Source organism: Bos indicus x Bos taurus, chromosome 3, assembly GCF_003369695.1.
Source record: "Bos indicus x Bos taurus breed Angus x Brahman F1 hybrid chromosome 3, Bos_hybrid_MaternalHap_v2.0, whole genome shotgun sequence".
NCBI lineage: Eukaryota > Metazoa > Chordata > Mammalia > Artiodactyla > Bovidae > Bos > Bos indicus x Bos taurus.
In genome coordinates this window covers 59,336,363-59,357,747 of record NC_040078.1, presented here as the reverse complement: position 1 = coordinate 59,357,747, position 21,385 = coordinate 59,336,363, and the positions used below count along the sequence as shown (strand labels likewise).

The window sequence follows — 21,385 nt, the reverse complement described above, 5'->3', positions numbered from 1 at the left end:
ATGTGCTTTAGCTACACACTGAGTGCAGTCCCCCGTGGAAATTTTATTTTTTTAATTAATTTTTGTTGGAGTCTAGTTGCTTTACAATGTTGTGCTAGTTTCTACTGCACAGCAAAGTGAATTAACTATAGGTTTACATATATCCCCTCTTTTTGGATTTCCTTCCCATTTAGGTCACCACAGAACACCGAGTTCCCTGTGCTATACACTAGCTTCTTATTAGTTATTTATTTTATACATAGTATCATTAGTATATATATGGAAAACAACTATACCCCCCCCAAAAATAAAAGGCAATATCTGAATACATAACAAAAATAGTGCGTGTCAATCCCAATCTCCCAATTTATCCCACTCCCCTCCTTTCCCCACTTGGAGCCAGTGGAAATTTTAAAAGTACAAACATGGTTAACACAGATTTGATGTAAATTCTACCATGGATCAACATATACCATGCTCTTCCAGGTGTTAAGCTACTCAGCTGGTATGACAGAAATAAGCACATTCTCCTCTGGCAGATGCCAAGGACCTGAGAGAGGGCATCACTGAGTTCTGGAACCAACCTTCCAGAAGGCTAGGTGCCGGCAGGAGAGCGGGATGCAGATGAGTAATGAGACTTCTCTGCTAAATGAAATATGCCAGACAGAGAAAAACATATGCTGCACATATCATGTATATGTGAACTCAAAAAAAAAAAAAAGGCTGACTTCACAGAGAAAACAGAATGGTGATTGCCAGAGGGAGGGGAGGAGGAATGGGAGGTGTAGATCAAAGGGCACACAGTTTCAGTTGGAGGAAGTCTAAGTTCTGAGGATCTAATATACAGTATGATGACTGGAGTTGATAACTGCTTACTTGAAAGTTTCTGAGCATGTATCTTTTTGTTCTCACCTCAAAAAAAGGGAACAGAGTTAACTATATGAAGTGATGAATGTGTTCATTATCTTGATCTTGGTCATCAATTCCACAAGGTAAATGTCTATCAAATTCTCCTGCTGTGTACTTTACACACATACAATTCTATCTTATTCCTTAATAAAGTTGGGGGGGAAAGCAAAGAGGCAGAATTTGAGACGTGTTCTTGTACCTTATACTCAGGAAATATTCAGTCATTGTTCCAGCTGAAGAGAAAGGTTTCAGGTTTCTGAAAAGATGAAAAACCAGAAAAAACAGTTCTGAAGGAGGGCGTGTGATCGGAAAATGAAAGAAGCTGAGTGAATTTAGATGAACAGAACTCAAGGGGCACATGGAGGAAACAGAAGTGGGAAGAAGGCAGAGAAGTGATTACATTGGAAATAAGGACAAAGATTTGGAAAGATGACTTTTGAACTGACTTGCAAAGGAAGGTATCTAAAACAGAAAGCAGGAAGAAAAAAAAGAACTAAGAGCCAGAGATGATAAAACAAAGGACATATATAGCAGAGGCAGACGGGGAGAGACAGACTCCTAAAAATGTGGGATAAGAAAAAGTATTAAGAAGTGCAGACAATTTGAAAAGGTGGGATACGGTGACAAACAATGACACGTTTTAAAAAATTTAGAGCTAAATCCAGATGCTGAGGTTTTCTCAATCTACACATTTCCCCTCAGAATGGAAGGGTCTGTGACACTGTGTTGCTGGGGGCAGCATTTGGGAAGTGACTGCATTTTTACCCTCATTCATTTACAGCTGGCCTGGAAGCCAGGCCCCTGTCCTGAAGGCCCCTGCTGCAGTGAAAAGCCTACGGGAGAAGCGTCTGCCACAAAGGTGCTCCTTTAATTAGCTGTTTCTAAGACAAAAGTACCAACACCCCTGGACAAAATGTACTGAGTACTGGTGCCTGGATGGCTTGACTCTGAAAAGCATTAGTCATTCTGAAACAACTGCACAGCAACAAGAGAAGTCTTGAGTGCCAAAAATCTGATCATTTCACTCAGCATTTCTTAAGGCAAAGCTTTAACTTTTTTTTTAAACAGATAATTTGATTACGAAGGCATGCAAGGCAGCAAACACTGAAAGCAGGCTTTTATGATGCAGAAGCCACTACAAGGTCACAAAAGCTAGAAAGAAACATTTCACATTTCCTGGGGACCCATAGCTAGTTTCTCTTGAGTCCTGATTTCTGTGCATGTGTGTGTGTATATATGTCTGTGTGTGTTACCAATTCTTTTCAAAGAGCAAATCTCCCAATCCTAGTAAAGGTGGTAACAGTACGTGGCTAACTAGGAATCCTGGTAAAATTCATTAGAAGATGAGGACAGTTTCTTATGAGAAATATCTTATAGATGCATACATAAGATGTTGGTACTATATTACAGGATTCCTATTAAGCTAACACTTGATAGTCAGGGTCTCACTTGGCATGTTTGATTCATAAATGATGCAAAAGCAAAATGAATTATTAATGCAAAGATCATTTGTTAAAGATAGGAACCATTGACAGGATTTTACTAGGGCTGACGGGGCGGCAGAGGGTGGTTTATAGGGACTAGCGATGTAAGTGCAGAGCCTTTCATGGCCATGGTGGCCATGTTTCCAGGGTGGCCTGGGTCTCCAGGAACTGAACTGCTGCCATGTGCCTGCTGTCAGGCAGCCTCTGCAAAGCACACCCACTTAGCTTCTTTCTGGCTGCTTGCCCATGTTACAAAATCTGCCACCATCATGGTGCCAACAGTGGGCCTCCAGTCTCCATCTCCACAGTACCTGCAACATTACTGGGGATAAGAGGCTTGAATGCAGGGCAGAGCTCTTCAGAGCAACTTACTCTTCTTAGTACTTAACTATGTAAGTTGTTTAGTACTTTCCACGCGTCAAGCACTACTATCGGCACTTTACGTGCATTGTCTCACTGCATCCTCAAAACCTTGGCATGCCAGGGTACTGATATTATCTCTGTTTTACAGATGGGGAAACTAAGTCACAGAGAGGTCAGGTGAATTGCTCAAGGTCACGCACTTTGGAAGCAGCAAAGTCGTATTTTAAATCTGGTTCCCTCCCTATTTCAAAGCCCCTACACTTGCCATTGACTTTAAAGAACATAAAGTCTGAAGATGTGGTGCTGTCACTCACTCCCTGGGAGATGCTGTCATCACTGTCACCATGCTGTAGAATCTTTAAGACAAAGAGCAAGGTAAACGTCAGCTATCAAGGGCCTTTATTGAGATAAACTGAACTACAAGTGAAGGGAGATACAAAGTATAAAGCTTAGTAGTGTTAGTTTCTCAGTTGTGTCCGACTCTTCGTGATCCCATGGACTGTAGCCTGCCAGGCTCCTCTCCGTGGGATTTTCCAGGCGAGAATACTGGAGTGGGTTGCTATTGTCTTCTCCAGGGGATCTTTCCAACCCAGGGATTGAACCTGTGTCTCCTGCATTGCATGCAGATTCCTTACCATCTGAGCCACCAGGGAAGCCCATGAACCTCATTACGTGTATCAATGCTACTCTAGCCCTACCACTTACCAGAGGCTGCTAACTAACCTTGAAAAACTGGGTCTTGGAGCCAATCTGCTCAGATTTGAATGTCAGCTCTGTTATTAATACTAATCTCAGGCAAGACATTGAACCTCTCAGGGCCTTAGCTTCCTGGTTATAATAACAGAACCTCCCTCACAGGGTTGTCATGAAGATTAAATGAAGTAAAACATGTCTCAGAACCATGTATAGCACACAGTGAGTATTAACTACTATTATTTTTACTAGTATGGGCCTTTGGGCAAGATGCTTAAGTCCATCTGAGTTTCCTCATCTGTAAAGCAGATTGGCAGACAGTTGTCATGAGGGTTAAGTGAAATAAAACCCTAAAAGCGTGTAAGATGCAGACCTCATAGTAAGCACTCAGAAAACATTCATTTGTTTTCCTCTTCCCAAGAGGCCACTGTCACTGGCCCTTCTGAGACCTCAGTCTCCCACAGTATGACAGGGGACACCCACCCACCCACTCCCCATCATCGCTTACCTCACAGGCAAGTCACAGCCAGAGCCTGCCGAAGGTCTGGCTGCATGTGAAGAAAACTGGGTTCTATTTTTAGTTCTAGTGTTTGAAAAGCCACTTCTCTAAACCTCAGTTTCCTCACTTATTCCTTCTATTGTAACCTCAGTACATGTATTCCAGACAGCATGCTACATGTTAGATATGCAAAGGCAGACCAACAAGGTACAGGTCCCAACTTCCGAAAGTGGACACCTTAGTTCAAACTAAAGGCATGCAAACAAATGAAGTGTGCTGATTGAGCTGTAGTTAAGTCAGAGAGTGGCCCAAAGGAGATAGGAGCCAGGGTATCTAGGCAGGGCAAGATTCAGAGAATAGAGGCCCTTGGGTTGAGCCTTACAAACTGAATAGGAGTTTCCCAGGAAGAACAAGAAGAAAGGTGTTCCAGTCTGAGCAAAGGCTCAGTGATGCCAACTGAGGAACTCAATAATGACTTATAACTGAGTAAAAGGGAGCAATTAGGGGAGTGGCAGGAAAAAAGGACAATAGAATCTTCCCCACTTACCCTATAGAATTTCCACAAGTCCAAACAAGAACAATTAAAACACTGAAAAAGACACTGTGTCGCAGAAATGTTGTATATGATTACTAGTAGTACTCTGCTGCTGCTGCGTCGCTTTAGTCGTGTCCGACTCTGTGCAACCTCATAGACGGCAGCCCACCAGGCTTCCCGTCCCTGGGATTCTCCAGGCAAGAACACTGGAGTGGGTTGCCATCTCCTTCTCCAATGCATGAAAGTGAAAAGTGAAAGTGAAGTCACTCAGTCGTGTCCGACTCTAGCGACCCCATGGACTACAGCCTACCAGGCTCCTCTGTCCATGGGATTTTCTAGGCAAAAGTACTGGAGTGGGGTGCCATCGCCTTCTCCGTAGTAGTACTCTAGCAAGGTTGATATGGCACTAACTTTTCACCCATTTCCTAGCATGAGAACTCCAGGTACTGTTTCTACTCTTACCACCACTTTGCCACCCTTCCCTCCCCACTGAGAGAAGGTAAGGAGGATTCAGCATTGATGTAAGTGGAGAGGTGGGAGGCAGAAATAAAAACTTTCAGCTCTTTGTTTCAATGACCACAAACTGAAAAGTCCTTTAACTTAATGCTGCTTGTATTTTTAAAACCTCAGTCTGTACTGGGCAAAAAATAACCTTGACCCTAAGCCCATGGCTTTTCAAATGTTCTCCACGCATGCATGTCTGTGTGCTAAGTTGCTCCAGTCGTGTCTGACTCTTTGTGACCCCATGGACTATAGGCCACCAGGCTCCTCTACCCATGGGATTCTCCAGGCACAAATACTGGAGTGGGTTGCCATGCCCTTCTCCAGGGGATCTTTCTGACCCTGGGATTGAAACCACGTCTCTGCATTATCTAGTATCTCCTGCATTGGCAGGTGGGTTCTTTAATACTAGCATCACCTGGGAAGCCCACTCTTCTTCATAACCCATAGTAAAAAAAAAATATAACATAAACCAGTCTCTCCCTTTCTCACACACACATACACACTATTAAACAATACACTTATATCTACTATATGTAACTCACTCTGATACTTCCTCTTCTATTCTACTGAATGTCATTAAAAAAAAGTGTCAGTTACAATTTCCCAACTGATTTCATTACTTGCTAGTAGGTCGCACTTGCAACTTGAAAACACCATCCTAAGAGACAAGGAAGACTTACGAAAAATTTCAAAAGAATGATTCACAAATCCCTTGAATCTTTCTTTTCTTTTGCATTTCCAGATATTGCAAAATAAAAGAAAGTCCAGGCCATTTCCTAGGAAACATGACATCCCTGGGTGCACAGTTCACATAGGGTGCTGCTGATGACAATAAGTTAGAGGTTTCCACACAGGGTATTTTGTGTGTTTGGTTGCCATAGGCTGGCTGACCAGTAAGATTTCAAAATACAGGAGTCTCTCTTAGGCGGGGCCTTCGTGCCCTGTGGAAAGTAGGATCGTATGTCTCCAGTGTCTTTTCAATGAGAACATTCAACAAGCAACTTCTTTCATGTAAAGGGATCACCACACATCATAACCCAGATGTGAGCAGCATTCCGCCTCAGGGTAGCTGAAATAGGAACACACTGCCTAGATGCCTTTCCAGTCACGCACAGACTTAAAATTCATATTGCCATCGTCGCTACCATCATCTATCTCCTCAAGCCTAAAGAGTGCTCCCCATCCAGTTCTGTATGTTTTTTGTGTTCAACCAAAATCCTAAACCCGGAAAGAAACATAAAGGTCATCTGGATCTACCCTTTTCCTTCCAAAGAGAACAGCCAACTAAACCTTCTTCTTCATAGTCACTTCCCCTTGTACCTCAACATCCATCTGTGTTTCACAGGGCATTCCTTGTGCTACTGCACAAGCTTGAGATGTTTCTACCATCACACTTCTGATTATACTGTTTCTCCGGCTTAGAATTCCTTCCCTCCTGCCAATACAAATCCCACCCACCATTCCAGATCCCTAAGAAGCCTTCCCCAAATTCTATGGGCCTGTTATCCCTTCTTCCTTCTTTGAAATGAGATTAAGCTCACTGAGTTTGTACAGCCTTTGGCCTCTTAGATGCTATTTAACAGACAGTTGATATGTATTTATTAATTTTCTAATACTTAAAAGAATTTATATTTATAAGAAACTTTAATTTTAAATTAAAATTTTCTACAAAATACACATCAAGGGGTAAACATGAGGATTTAGTATTTTATCATGAATTTATTTAAATCAAGTAATCATTAAAGAAATAAGTATTAAGCTGTTAATTTGAACATACTCAGAACCCGTGACTATAATGGTGGTAGGTGCCAGTCCTTTGATTTTTCTAATATATATACTATCATATGACAGACACCCGTATTAGGCAACTGAATTCTTACATGCATCAGACAGAGCAACTGAGTGGCTCCCTTCCTAAGGAACACCATAGAAGATGCTCTTATGGAAGGAGACTTTGTGCTTTGATACTCAGTGAATCTTTGAACTTTGTGTAGGCTTTAGTTATTTATTGTCATGGTAGACTACTGAATTTCAGAACTTTAAAACAATTTAAAGATTACCTATTGAACCTCTGATAAGGAAATTTAACCAGGAAAAGGTGAGCTTCACATCATCTCTGTAGAAAATCATAGAAGTGGGGCTAAAAACCTAAATCTGTTATCCAAAGAAGTCAGGAGCTGGAGCTGTAAGTCTAAAAACCTCATACCACCGAGCTCTTCAGTTTCATTTCCTCTGTCCCCACACTTCCTGTCTTCCACCAGATGCCTCTGTCTCACCACTGAGGAACTTCCCCAGGTCCTCCACACCAAGCTATTTTCCTGACATTAACCAATTCCTCAATGCTGTTTCCTCTTGATGCCATGACTTCTCCTATCCTGCCTGGCAATTTCACTGTTTCTTCTGGTTTGGCCCTTATCCAACACCACACCTGCCCAAACTATACAACCTTAATTTTAATCCTTCCAGAAAAACTTGTTATATGTTCCAGACAAAGTTACATATGACACTGAAGCTGGTGACCATGATGACCACCTCACAAAGAATCTTATTCTAGGACAGAACAGGATGACAGAGTTCTTTTCCATTTCATGCTGTGTAAAATATAGAACATGCTGGGAAAAGTTTTCTCTTCAATCAGGCAAGTAGTTTCTGAAGGTACATGGCCAAGCAAATGTCCAATATGCTACTGAAGAAAGAGCAGAGAAATAGCTCCGGAAGGAATGAAAGAGGCTGAGCCAAAGTGGAAATAAAGCCCAATTGTGGATGTATCTGGTGGTGAAAGCAAAGTTCAATGCTGTAAAGAACAATATTGCATAGGAACCAGGAATGTTAGGTCAATTTACCTGAATCAAGGTAAATTGGAAGTGGTCAAACAGGAGACAGCAATTGGTCAAACATCAACATTTTAGAAATCAGTGAACTAAAATGGACGGGAATGGGTGAATTTAATTCATATGACCGTTATATCTACTACAATGGGCAAGAATCCCTTAGAAAAAATGGAGTAGCTCTCATAGTCAACAAAAGATTCCAAAACGCTGTACATGGGTGCAATCTCAAAAATGACAGAATGATCTCGGTTCGTTGCTAAGGCAAACCTTCAATATCACAGTAATCCAAATCTATGCCCCAACCACTAATGCCATAGAAGCTGAAGTCAAACGGTTCTATGAAGACCTACAAGACCTTCTAACACCAAAAAAAAGATGTCCTTTTCATCATAGGGGACTGGAATGCAAAAGTAGGAAGTCAAGGGATACCAGGAGTAACAGGGAAGTCTGGCCTTGGAGTACAAAATGAAGCAAGCAGGTCAAAGGCTAACAGAGTTTTGCCAAGAGTACACGCTGGTCATAGTAAACACCCTCTTCTAAAAACACAAGGGACAGCTCTACACATGGACATCATGAGATGGTCAACACCGAAATTAGATTGACATATTCCTTGCAGCCAAAGATGGAGAAGCTGTATACAGTTAGCAAAAACATGACCAGGAGTTGACTATGGCTCAGATCCTGAACTCCTAATTGCAAAATCCAGACTTAAATTGACAAAAGTAGGGAAAACCACTAGGCCATTCAGGTGTGACCTAAATCAAATCTGTTGATTATATAGTGGAAGTGACAAATAGACTCAAAGGATTAGATCTGATAGACAGAGTGCCTGAAGAACTAAGGACAGAGGTTCAAACATTGTACAGAAGGCAGTGATCAAAACCATCCCCCGCAAAAAGACATAAAAAGGGAAAATGGTTGTCTGAGGAAACCTTACAAATAGCTGAGATAAAAGAAGTGAAAAACAAAGGAGAAAAGGAAAGATAAACCCACTTGAATGCAGAGTTCCAAGGAACAGCAGGGACAGATGAGAAAGACTTTCTCAGTGAACAATGCAAGAAACAGGAAAACAATAGAATGGGAAAGACTAGAGATCTCTTCAAGAAAATTAGAGATATCAAGGGAATGTTTCATGCAAAGATGGGCACAATAAAGGACAGGAATGGTATGGACCTAACAGAAGCAGAAGATATTAAGAAGAGGTGGCAAGAATACACAAAAGAACTATAAGAAAGAGATCTTCATGACCCAGATAATCACGAAGGTGTGATCACTCACCTAGAGCCAGACATCCTGGAGTGTGAAGTCAAGTGGGCCTCAGGAGGCATCACTACAAACAAAGCTAGTGGAGGTGATGGAATTCCAGCTGAGCTAATTCAAATCCTAAAAGATGATGCTGTAAAAATGCTGCACTCAATAAGCCAGAAAATTTGGGAAACTCAGCAGTGGCCACAGGACTGGAAAAGGTCATTTTTCATTCCAATCCCAAAGAAAGGCAATGCCAAAGAATGTTTGACCTACCATCCAATTGCACTCATTTTGCATGTTAGCAAGGTCATGCTCAAAATTCTCCAAGCTAAGCTTCAACAGTATATGAACTGAAAACTTTCAGATGTACAAGCTGAATTTAGAAAAGCAGGGGAATCAGAGATCAAACTGCCAACATCCACTGGATCACAGAAAAAGCAAGAGAATTCCAGAAAAACATCTACTTCTGCTTCATTGACTAAGCTAAAGCCTTTGACTGTGTGGATCACAACAAACTCTGGAAAATTCTTAAAGAGATGGGAATACCAGACCACCTTACATGCCTTCTGAGAAAACTGTACACAGTTGAAGAAGCAACAGTTAGAAATGGACATGGAAAAATGGACTGGTTCCAAACTGGGAAAGGAGTACATCAAGGCTGTATCTTGTCACCCTGCTTATTTAACTTATATGCAGAGTACATCATGTGAAATGCCACGCTGGATGACGCACAAGCTGGAATCAAGATGGCCAGGAGAAATAACAATAACCACATATATGCAGATGACACCACCCTCATGGCAGAAAGTGAAGAGGAAAGAGCCTCTTGATGAAAGAGGAGAGCGAAAAAGCTGGCTTAAAACTCAACATTCAAAAAACTAAGACCATAGCATCCAGTCTCATCACTTCATGGCAAACAGATGGGGAAACAATGGAAACTGTGACAGACTTGATTTTCTTGGCCTCCAAAATCACTGCAGACAGTGACTGCAGCCATGAAATTAAAAGATGCTTACTCCTTGGAAGTAAGGCTATGATAAATTTAGATAGTGTATTTAAAAATGACAAAGGTTTGTATAGTCAAAGCAATGATTTTTCTTGTATGTAGGGATGTGAGTGTTGGACCATAAAGAAGGCTGAGCATCAAAGAATTAACTCTTTCTAACTGTCGTGTTGGAGAAGACTCTTGAGAGTCCTTTGGATAGCAGGGAGATCAAACCAGTCAATCCTAAAGGAAATCAACCCTGAGTATTCATTGGAAGGACTGATGCTGAAGCTGAAGCTCTAATACTTTGGCCACCTAATGCAAAGAGCCAACTCATTGGAAAAAGACCCCGAGGCTGGGAAAGATTGTTGGCAAGAGAAGGGGATGACAGATGATGATATTTTTGGATGGTATCACCGACTCCATGGACATGAGTTTGAGCAAGCTCCAGGAGATGGTAAAGGACAGGGAAGCCTGGCGTGCTGCACTCCATGGGGTTGCAAAAAGTCAGATATGACTAAGCAGCTGAACAACAACAACAAAGCAAATGGTTATGCTTGCAAGTAGGAAAAGTAGAGTTTATTGACACTAAGAATAAAGACCAAAAACATCAATAGCTCTAGCTCAAGAGTAGAAACATGGATCAATATGACTCCACCTTTTCTTATTGTTGTCTACATTCTTGTCAAGGCACTACAAGGAGAATGAGGTATTCAAACTTGAAGACAGAACCAAGAAGCCAGTAAAAAGTCCAAATAAAGCAAAACTAGTTACAGAATGTGGTAATAAACATGTGGACTTCAACGGCCAACTGGTCAGTGTTGGTTCCACCATTAACAATGAATGACCTTGGCCACAGTACTTAAACTCTCCACTCAGTTTCCTCATCTGATATAGGGGTAACAGTAGCTGACCTCACAGGGTTGCCAAGGGGATTAAATAAGCTAATATCTATAAAACCCTTAGGACGGTGCTTAACACATATTAAACCCTATATAAATATTTGTTATCTAAAATAAATCCTCAGTTTGAAATTATTTTAACAATCATACTACATGTCTGATGACCTCCAAACCACACTAGCAGTTTCAGGACCTATAGATATCTTGATGGTTCCCATTCAAGACCACATATCCCCTGCATCTTCCATTATGAATTGCTCCCCAGGAATTCACTTTATAGTTCCTTCACATTGGGAATTAAAAGGACTATACTCCAGAATCTCTCTCAACAATGGTCCCCACAGCTGCAGCCACCACACAGGGTGAGAAATGGCCTCTCTCATGTAGAAGTCAAGGCCTGCAAAACCATAAAAGTCTTTGTTTGTCCACCCATCACAAAGTCTACCTGTCACCTGGAACAGGACTGGAATTGGTGCACAACTGGCTACCTGCCAGAGGGAATACAAAACAAAGGTAAAATTCTTCACCCAAATGAGTCTTGTTGGTCCAAGAATCACAGTGGAAAGCAAAACTCCTGAGAGCTGGTCAAAACTCCTGAGTTTTGACCTTTCCGAGGTCACCAAACAACTACCACTCTGCTAAACCCAGGACCTTGTCTGACTCTACCTCTCAGGAGTATGAACATTGCTGATACACTTTCTTTTTCACAGTTTCCAGGCCACTGTATTCCCCTGGGTTTTCTGGCTATCCCTTTTCTTGGTTTTATGCCGGTTGCTCCTGCCTTTCCACCTTCCCTACATTGGAATGTCCTGGGTCTCATTCCTTGGTCCTCTTCTTTCTTCCATCCACACTCCCTTTCACAGTGGGCTCATCCAGTTTTTTGGTTTAAAATACCACTTTTCCCCCCAGATCTCCAGTCCACCCCTAAATCCTGAAAGCTTCATTCAATAACTCCATGAGATGTCTAAAAAAAAACCCTAAACTTAGCTAGACCAAAGCCAAACTCCCCACCTTCTCCCCAAATCTCCTCTTCTGTCTTCCCCATCTTCACCTTCCCCTAGCCCTCCCATCTTCCTTTGTACCTTACCCATCAGCAAATCCTATCGAGGTTATCATCTAAAAAAATTCAGAAACCAGCCATGTCTAGACTGTTCTCTGGTCCTGCTCTCTGGACCATCTCTCTTGGGCACTGAAACGCCCTCTTAAGCCTCTGCTTTTGCCCCACTACAGTATTTCCTCCAAGCAGCAGTCAGAGAGATGCCACTAAAATGTGAGATCATGTCACTCCCTCATTCAAAACCTTCCAATGGCTTCTTCTCTCATTCAGAAAAGCCAAAGCCTTTACAGTAACTGCACGGCCCCATTGAATCTGAGTCTCCCCACCCCCACCCCCTCAGCTCTCTGACCTCATCGCCCCCCTCACTCACTCCACTCCAGCCATACTGGCCTCCTTGCTGTTCAGCCTCCAAAACTCATTCCATCTTTTGCCTGGAACACCCATCCCCCCATACCCACACGATTCACTCCCTCACCACTTTCCTATCTTGGCTACAAGGTCATCTTCTAGGTGAAGCTGTACCTCACAACATTTTTTTTAAATCGCGAACTGTACCTGTTTAGCACACTCCTTATCTTCGCTGCTCTATTTTTTCCCATTAGACTCAACATCTTATTTTACAAAATTTATAATAAAATTTACTATAAAATTATTTTGTTTGTCCCATCAGAGTACTTACGTTGCCTTCCCCTATTAGAGTATAAGCTCCAGGCAGGTGGGGGTTTGTGTCTGTTCATGTTAACTCCTGCATTCCTACTACCTAGTAAGTGCCTTGTTTTACAGCAGGTACTCAATAAATATTTGCCGAATGAAGGGGAATAATGTCTGACTTGGTTCCTCTTACCTAAGACAGTCATCACCGTCTTCATTAGCTTCATGGGTGTCCTCCGGCGGCTGATGGACCCACTCGTATGTGGAGACAAGACGTTGGTTTTCCTCTTTACATACATGTAGATCCGCAGGTACACCACGACCATAATGAAGAAGGCCATGAGGTTGGACACAGTCCAGAAAATGAGGTAACTCCTGCTATAAATGGGGGCCAGGGAAGAGCAGGCAGAGATGTCACAGAGGCAATTCCAGCCCAGCGTGGGGACAGCCCCCATAAAGATGGCGATGGCCCAGATGAACAAGATGAGCAGCGTCACCCTCTTTTTGGTCAGGTTGCTGTGGACCCGCATCCTCATGATCGACATGTGCCTTTCCACGGCAATAACCAACAAATTGGTCAGGGAGGCTGTTAAGCTAGCGTCCAGAAGTCCCTGGCGGAGAAACCACCGGTTGACAGTCAGAGTTTTTGAAACTGGGCCAGTGTTAAACATCAGGTACACATAGGCAATTCCAGCAAAGAAGTCTGCAGCAGCTAGGTTAGCCAGCAGGTAGTAGAAGGGGAAGTGAAACTTTCTGTTTTTGATCACTGCTGCGATGACTAGAGAATTAGAAAAAAAGATAAACAGGCAGAAAAACGTTCCAAAACACAAAACAATTAAAAGCTTCGTTCCTGTCCACTCATCAGCAGTGTCAGTGTTGCTCCTATTATAAAAAAAGTCCATCCGCTTATCATAGTAACACTCATTCATTGTGGAGAAGAACTGAACATCCTAGAAAGAAATTTAAAGAAGAAACAAATGTCACTCTTTGCAAAAATCAATCACTAAACCACCAGTTGCCATTGCTAAGCCCCTTATTCTAGTCAACTCCTGTTAATCCTTCAGATCCCAGTATAAATGTCCCTTGCTCCAGGACCCTGGCCCTCGACCTCCTATTACAACCTTTATCTCACATCAGTCACTGTTGTCTGTTTCTCAGGTTAGGTGCAAGCTCAGTGAGGGAGGGTCTGTATCCATTTTGTTCATCATGATAAGCCCAGGACCCATCTGCCCTGGCTGTCTCAAGACCAATATTTACTGAATGGTTGGCTAGCTGGCTGAAAGAATGAATGATCAGGAGGCAAAACTAAGTCAAATATTCTGAACCTTGCAATAATCCACTCTATACTGGTAACAATTACAGCATAGCATGTTAACACTTCTCGGTGGTTTCCAGCTCATTTCTTATTTATAGGTTCTGTTTATTAATCAAGGGCAAGTTGGTAATGCCAGGCACATTCTTGCCAATATATCAGGTGTTGAGTTACTCTTCACATGACCACACACCTTTCCCAAGACTTCTGATCCACCTTTGCCACGTTTTAGTTTCAAACTACGACGACATGGTTAAGCACGTAGTACAGGGCTGGCAACTTTGTCCTCAGCCCTCCTTTTTTACCTTCTTGTTCACTTCTTTCATACTCTCCTAAGCCAAACTGCACCAATGTGAATTTGCATATTTGATTATCCACCTGAATCACTTCAAGTCAGTTTCCTTCCCTGGGCTCTGTGTAACGGCCAGTAGCAGAAGACCAGTCCTTCATGGGTAAGACTAGAATCTGGAGTCCGAGGGTATGATAATGCACTTGCCAAGTAAGGACGAGATGTCCAGACACACGTCTGAAAGTAGACCCCACACTGGGGTACCAGGCAGACAAGTTAGGTACTAATCTCAGGATGAGGTCTCTTGCAGTCTGAAAGTGAGGGGTTCTGACCAAGGAGGGGCTGGGCAGGGGCTCAATCGATGCCCACACATCTGTGCTTGTTGGGAAGACCAGGTGTTTTGCCTCAGAGTGATCCGGCCATTGCTGTGAAGGGTCCAATCAATGGAGAATGGAGTCGAAGACCAGGAAATCTACCTTCTGGAGAGAATGACCAGGGCTGTCTCTCAAGAAACAAGGCTGCAATATTTCTTCTGGAAAACTGGATACCTGGTAGACACATGCACTGAGCAGTCCACTGGTGGGAATGAACTGGCTCTAAAGGTGAAAACTTAATGGAAATCCCCAGCTTTTAAGGCTCTTATAAATTCTAAAGGCTCTTGTAAAGCTCAATATCACATCCAGAATCAGGATAAGGGGATCAAATATCAGTCTAAAGTAGTACAAAATAGATATTTATTGTAGACAGTCTTTATTTTAATGTATAATGATATAATGATATTTTTACTGAATTAGATATGTGTCTCTGCCATAAATAATGAAAGGTAAAATATCATGTTATATGCTTCAGATAAACAAATGGGAATGATCTCAAGATACAAATGGGTCTAAGTGCCTTTTACTAATGACAAAACAAAAACTATTCTCTTTGGAAGATATTGAACAACCACTAACTGCCAATATCAGACAACTTCATAAAACAGGTCAATATATCTACATTATATCATGATAATTTCCCCAAATTTAAACTACGCATCTATATGATAATTTTCACAATATTCCAGTATGACTATACCATAATTTACTTAACTAATCCCTAACTGTTGGATATTTAAGTTGTTTCTAATATTTTACTTTGACAAGAAAGACTACATTCTTATGCATTAATCTTTACACACTTGGCCAATTATTTCCTTAGGATTAATCCATAGATTTTAGTTGATGAAGTAGCAAATATAAACTTATTTAAAGGTTTCTTGTATATGTTGTTGAACTGCCCTCAAGACAGATATTTCTAATCCCACCAGCAGCAGATGAGAGTTGAATGGAAGACACTAATCTAGTAAAATTCAATTTTAATATCCAAAGAGAAAATGTAGCTTTCAACAGTACTGAAAATATACTGAAATTCAGGACAAAAAATCCAAAAACCACATGAGAAATTTTAATGATTATGTGTCTTTTTAGTAGGCAATTGCTATGCGTCCTTCTACTAATGAAAAATATTTCATATATTTTATTTTGCTATATGTTCTAGATAGCTAAGAGAAATACAGTTCTGATTTAAAAATTATATTTATTGCTGTTTAGTTTCTAAGTCATGTCTGACTTTTTTGTGACCCCATGGATTGTAGCCCACCAGGTTCCTCTTGTCCATCGGATTTCCCAGGCAAGAATACTGGAGCGGGTTGCCATTTCCTTCTCCAGGGGATCTTCCCAACTCAGGGATCAAAACTGAGTCTCTTGCATTGGCAAGTGGATTCTGTACCACTGAACCTCTTGGGAAGTCCTAAAATTATCTTATCTTTAACTCATCAGTTTATCAAGATTAATGTCAGAAAGATGTAGGAATTAACATACTAGCAGAAAGCTAAATTTTCCTAATTTCATTTAAAAGAGGTTTTTAACATTTATTGTGGTCATAAACTTGGTTGAATTTGTAATTACATCATGCCCTAAAACTACAATGATTATTAAAAACTTTAAAAATCTTCAAATTCAACTTTCCCTCATCAAAACCAAAATGGCACATTCTTCGACACATTTTAGCAAAATTTGTCCAGGGAATGCGAAGTAGTTTTGTCTTACAAAGTTGAAAACCACAGGAAAACCATGATTAACCAGAACTCCCACCACAGTTTCCTACCTCCCAGGCTCTAATTCTACTTTCGGGAGAAGTAGACAATGAGAATATTAAAAAATTAATATAGGGAATTAGTGAAAAAAATTCCACAAGATGGAATATTATGTACCCATTGAAAATCATGTTTACTATGAAGCTGTATTAATATGAAGAAAAGCATATGCCATTGTTTTAATTAAAATAAAGTATATGTATGTATACATATATATATGTACACATATATTTATATATATATACACACACACACATAAACACACACACATATGTGTGTGTGTATATATATATAAATATATGTGTACTTACATAAATATGTATACATACATATACTTTATTTTAATTAAAACAATATAAACATATAAACACACACAAATATGTGTGTGTGTGTGTGTGTGTGTGTCTGGACTACTTTTAAAAGACAAAAAAAAGAAGAGGGAAAAAACTCAAAGTGTAAATAGTTAACAAAGAATGGTAGAATTGTGGGGTTTTATTTTTTAATTCTTTCCAGTTTTTTCTACAGTCTACATTTTTTGTAATAAATAAATAGACTCTTAAATGCTGGTTTGCAAATTCTGTTTTAGGAGAACACATTCTACTTAGTATACCTTTCTTTGAAAACTATGACACTGAAAAATCAAAATTAATCCTCAAAGGAAAAACCTCAAGGATTCACTTATGTTCATTATTATTACTCTTATCAGCACAGCACACTTTAGAGTTTTCCAGTGATAATGAAAATAAAATGGTTTTCTACTTAAAATTTCATGAAACAACAAAACCTTATAATGCTGACAACTGGCCAAATCAAGAGGTCCCATCAAGAGGCCAAATCAAGAGGTTCTCTAACTCTCTTATAAAACATTCCCAACACAATCACCCCAGAGTCCCAAAAATGAATAATGGAAGTTTGTGAACTAGTACTTCTGATTTTTTTTTCTCTGCCATAAGCTGTCCAGCTTGTTGACAGTCCCCAGTACATATTAACAACAGATCACCATATTCTCTTAGCTGGAAATTACCAAAAACTTAGTGAGCTTATAACAAATGATCAACTTACCATTTCTTGCCTCTCTCAAACCTCAAAATATGATTCTATTATAAATTCTAAACATCCCCTCCTCAGAGATACTAAACCAATCCAAAGTAACCCTCAGTTCCCGCTATCAGAGAGCCTTGCTTTCTCTACCAGTTATGACATATTTTTGTGTGTGTTTTGTCTTTATTATCCATCCCCCTCTGCTAGACCTCTCTGCTCCATAAGACCAGGGACCTCGCCTTTTATGCTCACATCTATAGCATCAGCATGTGTGGAGGGGGCAAATGAATCTCCATTTAACACTCTCTCTTTCCCACTAAAAGGAAGAGGTTCAGTTAAATGCCTTTGATGACTTACACATCACCCACTAACTATGCCAATTGGAGAATTTCACTGATTAACTTCGTGTTCTTGGGTTAGTTACTTAGTATCTTGACTTTACTATTTTTAATTGCTAATATTTGAATGATTACTCTGTGCCTGATGCTGGACTAAGCATTTTATGTAGGTCTTCTTATTTAATCCTACCCACAGTGATGCAGATACTATTATATGATCTATTGTGCGGGTGAGGAAACTGAAGTATCCTCGCCTAAGGTCACACAGCTAGTAAGTGGAAGACCTCGGCTTCTCTTGAGGCAGCTGTGCTCCCAGGCTCACAAGCTTCTCTACAACACTACATTTTCTCTCCACAGACAATGAAATACCAGACAGACCGAGAACTATAGTCATACTTACAATAACCACAGAATTACCAAAATAGAATGATCCCATCAAATCACGTTCAAAGACTGTCTTGTGTTGTACGCATATTAAAAAAAAATTGGGACAGCCTAAATACCCTTTAGGTTTTTTATTTTGTTTTTAAAGCCCTGAGAAATATAGGAAAAGGCATGTTTTCTGAAAATACGCTTTCAAATTTCATAGTAAGCAGGCCACACAATACAATTTTAAGACTAATGTTGTTCAACTTGAATTCTGCCAAATCTCAAGCTTGGCTTTTTTTTCTTTTTCTTCCTTTCTTCTTCTTCTTCTTTTTTTATATACTAAAGGTTTAGAGGGTTTGAATAGTTTTGACCCAGAAACAAAAGATGTTAAACTCTGGAGGTATTACCACAACTTTCAGTTCAGTTCAGTTTAGTTGCTCAGTCATGTCTGACTCTCTGTGACCCCATGAATCGCAGCACGCCAGGCCTCCCTGTCCATCACCAACTCCCGGAGTTCACTCAGACTCATGTCCATCGAGTCAGTGATGCCATCCAGCCATCTCATCCTCTGTCGTCCCCTTCTCCTCCTGCCCCCAATCCCTCCCAGCATCAGAGTCTTTTCCAATGAGTCAACTCTTTGCATGAGGTGGCCAAAGTTCTGGAGTTTCAGCTTTAGCATCATTCCTTCCAAGTTTGAATAGTTTTGACCCAGAAACAAAAGATGTTAAACTCTGGAGGTATTACCACAACTTTAAACTTCAGTAATTTAAGACTTCAGAAAATGATGGTTTAGAAAGTCTATATGTAGAATCCAAATGAAAACTTCAGGAGCAAAGCTTTCATTTAGACTCTCCCAAACTTGATTCTCTAAAACACTGTCCAGCCAGCCCATAATGTGGAAACAATTATGAAAATTAAAACATGTGAAAACCACTCAAGCTGCTTATTTCAAACTACATCTTGGGAGACAAGTTGCTGCTGGCCTTTTAGTTGGCTTTCAACAACACTTTCTTTTTCCCCTTAGGATGAAACAGGGTACCTCCAAAACAAGATCTGTTGGTGCTGTGCACATTTTCGTTTCCTGTGGTCCACAAGTGTAGAACTCTCCTCTCCTCTCTGGAAACCCCAGCCAGATGGGAGCTGGAGATCAGGTTAGTTGGTACACTAACAACCAGAAAAGAGACCACTCCTGCCAATCAACCACATTTATGCACTAAATTCTTCTTATTAATTCATGTTAATGGCAAAATTGGGATAGCATGGGATATTTTAACTCCACATATGATCCCCGAGGTTCATTTCAGCCATGAATTTCAAGGCCCTTAAACTGCTGCTCCTCTGCTCAGAAGCCTCTTCCCCTAGATATTCCCAGGGCTCACTCTGCCACCTCATTCCTGTCCAAACATCACCTCATCAGAGAGTCCCTTCCCTGCCACTTTGTAAAAGAGCACGTCTCCAAACCCCCACCCGACCCCTTGCCAACTGCACTGTCACCCTGTCCCTTGCTTTATTATTCTTTACAGCATTTCTCACCACCTGACACTGTCTACTTGGGGTTATGGTCTGTCTCCCCATGTGCTTAGGAAGCTGGGGCCTTTGTGCTATTGTGGCATGTCCCCAGCACGTGGAACAATGCCCAGCACATAGTAGGCACTCAGTAGATACTAGTCCAACGCAGAATTAAATGAAGCACACATGTGCCCACATGCACCTTGCCTGTTTACCCAAACTGAGCATTATTACTTTCCGCTGCTGCTTCTGCTGCTGCATACTCTCTAATTAGGGTCTCAGAACTCTTTCACTTTCCTCTGTAGACTTGGCTCCCAGCCCTGCTAGATGAGAGGTGTGAGGAGTGGTGTTTGCCACCTTGGAACAGAAACTTCACAAGAGCAGGCAAATCAGGGTGGTCTGAAGGGTAGTCCCATGGTAGCGACCCCTCCCCGGTCTGTATGGACATCAGAAATTATGACTCCTCTTTGAACACAACTTCCAAAGAAAAGGGGGACTCAATGGCCAAAGCTAGGCCAATTGAGCAACAAAGTAAAGTAGGATTGGACTATCACCCAAAGTATTCAAAAAAAATCTATTAGTCATACTGATGGAAATAAAAGACTGAAAAATATAATAAACGAAAAAGAAGAGATGACTCTCCCATGCAGAAGAAATCCAAATAAATTATGTAGATGTTGCCCGGGAGGGGAACATCTCTCCCAGTCCTTACATGTGGACTGTGCATGGTAGCTTCTTCCCAAAGAGAGCATGACAGGGTTTGGGCCGCTTTTCAGTGCAGAAACTTGACAAACATGACTTCGGCCAGGTAATCAAGGTCAGCATCAACAGTGACCAGTCACACTGCTAGCCTGTAACCTTGATCAGATACATTAAGAATGATACTTTACTCGGTAATCTTCTTTCTCAAAACCATGCTGCTGCTGCTTACTCAGTCATGTCCACTCTATGACCCCATGGACTGTAGCCTGCCAGGCTCCTCTGTCTATGGGGATTCTCCAGGCCAGAATACTGGAATGGGTTGCCATGCCTTTCTCCAAGGGATTTTTCCAACCCAGGGATTGAACCCAGGTCTCCCGCATTGCAGGCAGATTCTTTACCATCTAAGCCACCAGGGAAGCCCAAGCCCAAGAATACTGGAGTGGGTAGCCTACCCCTTCTCCGGGGGATCTTCCCGACCCAGGAATTGAACCAGGGACTCCTGCCTTGCAGGCAGATTGTTTACCAGCTGAGCTACCAAGGAACCCCCACAAAACCCATAATACCAGCCTGATCTGAAAAAAACCTCAGATAAATCCCAACAGGAGGACATTCTCAAAAATCATCAAAGTCATCAAAAACAAAGAAAATCTGAGAAACTGTTCCAGCTAAGAGGAACCTAAGGAGACATGACATCTAAATATAATGTGTATCTCAGATCCTTGAACAGAAAAGGAATATTATGTAAAAAGTGAGACTATTTGAATGAATATTATTATATTTATTATTATAGAATATATACAATTATAATATAAACAGTATATTTATATATTTATAAATAATAATTTATAAATTTAAATATATTAAGTACATAATTATATGTGATTATATAATAATTATATGCAATTATTATAATTATATATTATTAATATCTGAGAATAACTAAATAAATATTTAGTTAATAATGTTTCCATATCAGTTCATTAAGTGTAACAAATGCACCATATCAATGGGAGATGTTAGTAATAGGAGTAGGGGTATAACATGGGAACTC

The 21,385-nt window shown here is 40.8% G+C and overlaps 1 protein-coding gene across 1 annotated transcript in view; it reads right to left on the bottom strand.

Moving 5' to 3' along the window:
- The window catches only part of LPAR3 (lysophosphatidic acid receptor 3), an 83,765-nt gene that overhangs the window by 42,556 nt on the left and 19,824 nt on the right, over positions 1-21,385 (bottom strand). The window contains exon 2 of the mRNA XM_027536693.1: positions 12,834-13,590. Coding sequence (XP_027392494.1) covers positions 12,834-13,569 — 736 coding nt within the window. The 5' untranslated portion in view covers positions 13,570-13,590. The remainder of the gene's footprint in view (positions 1-12,833; positions 13,591-21,385) is intronic.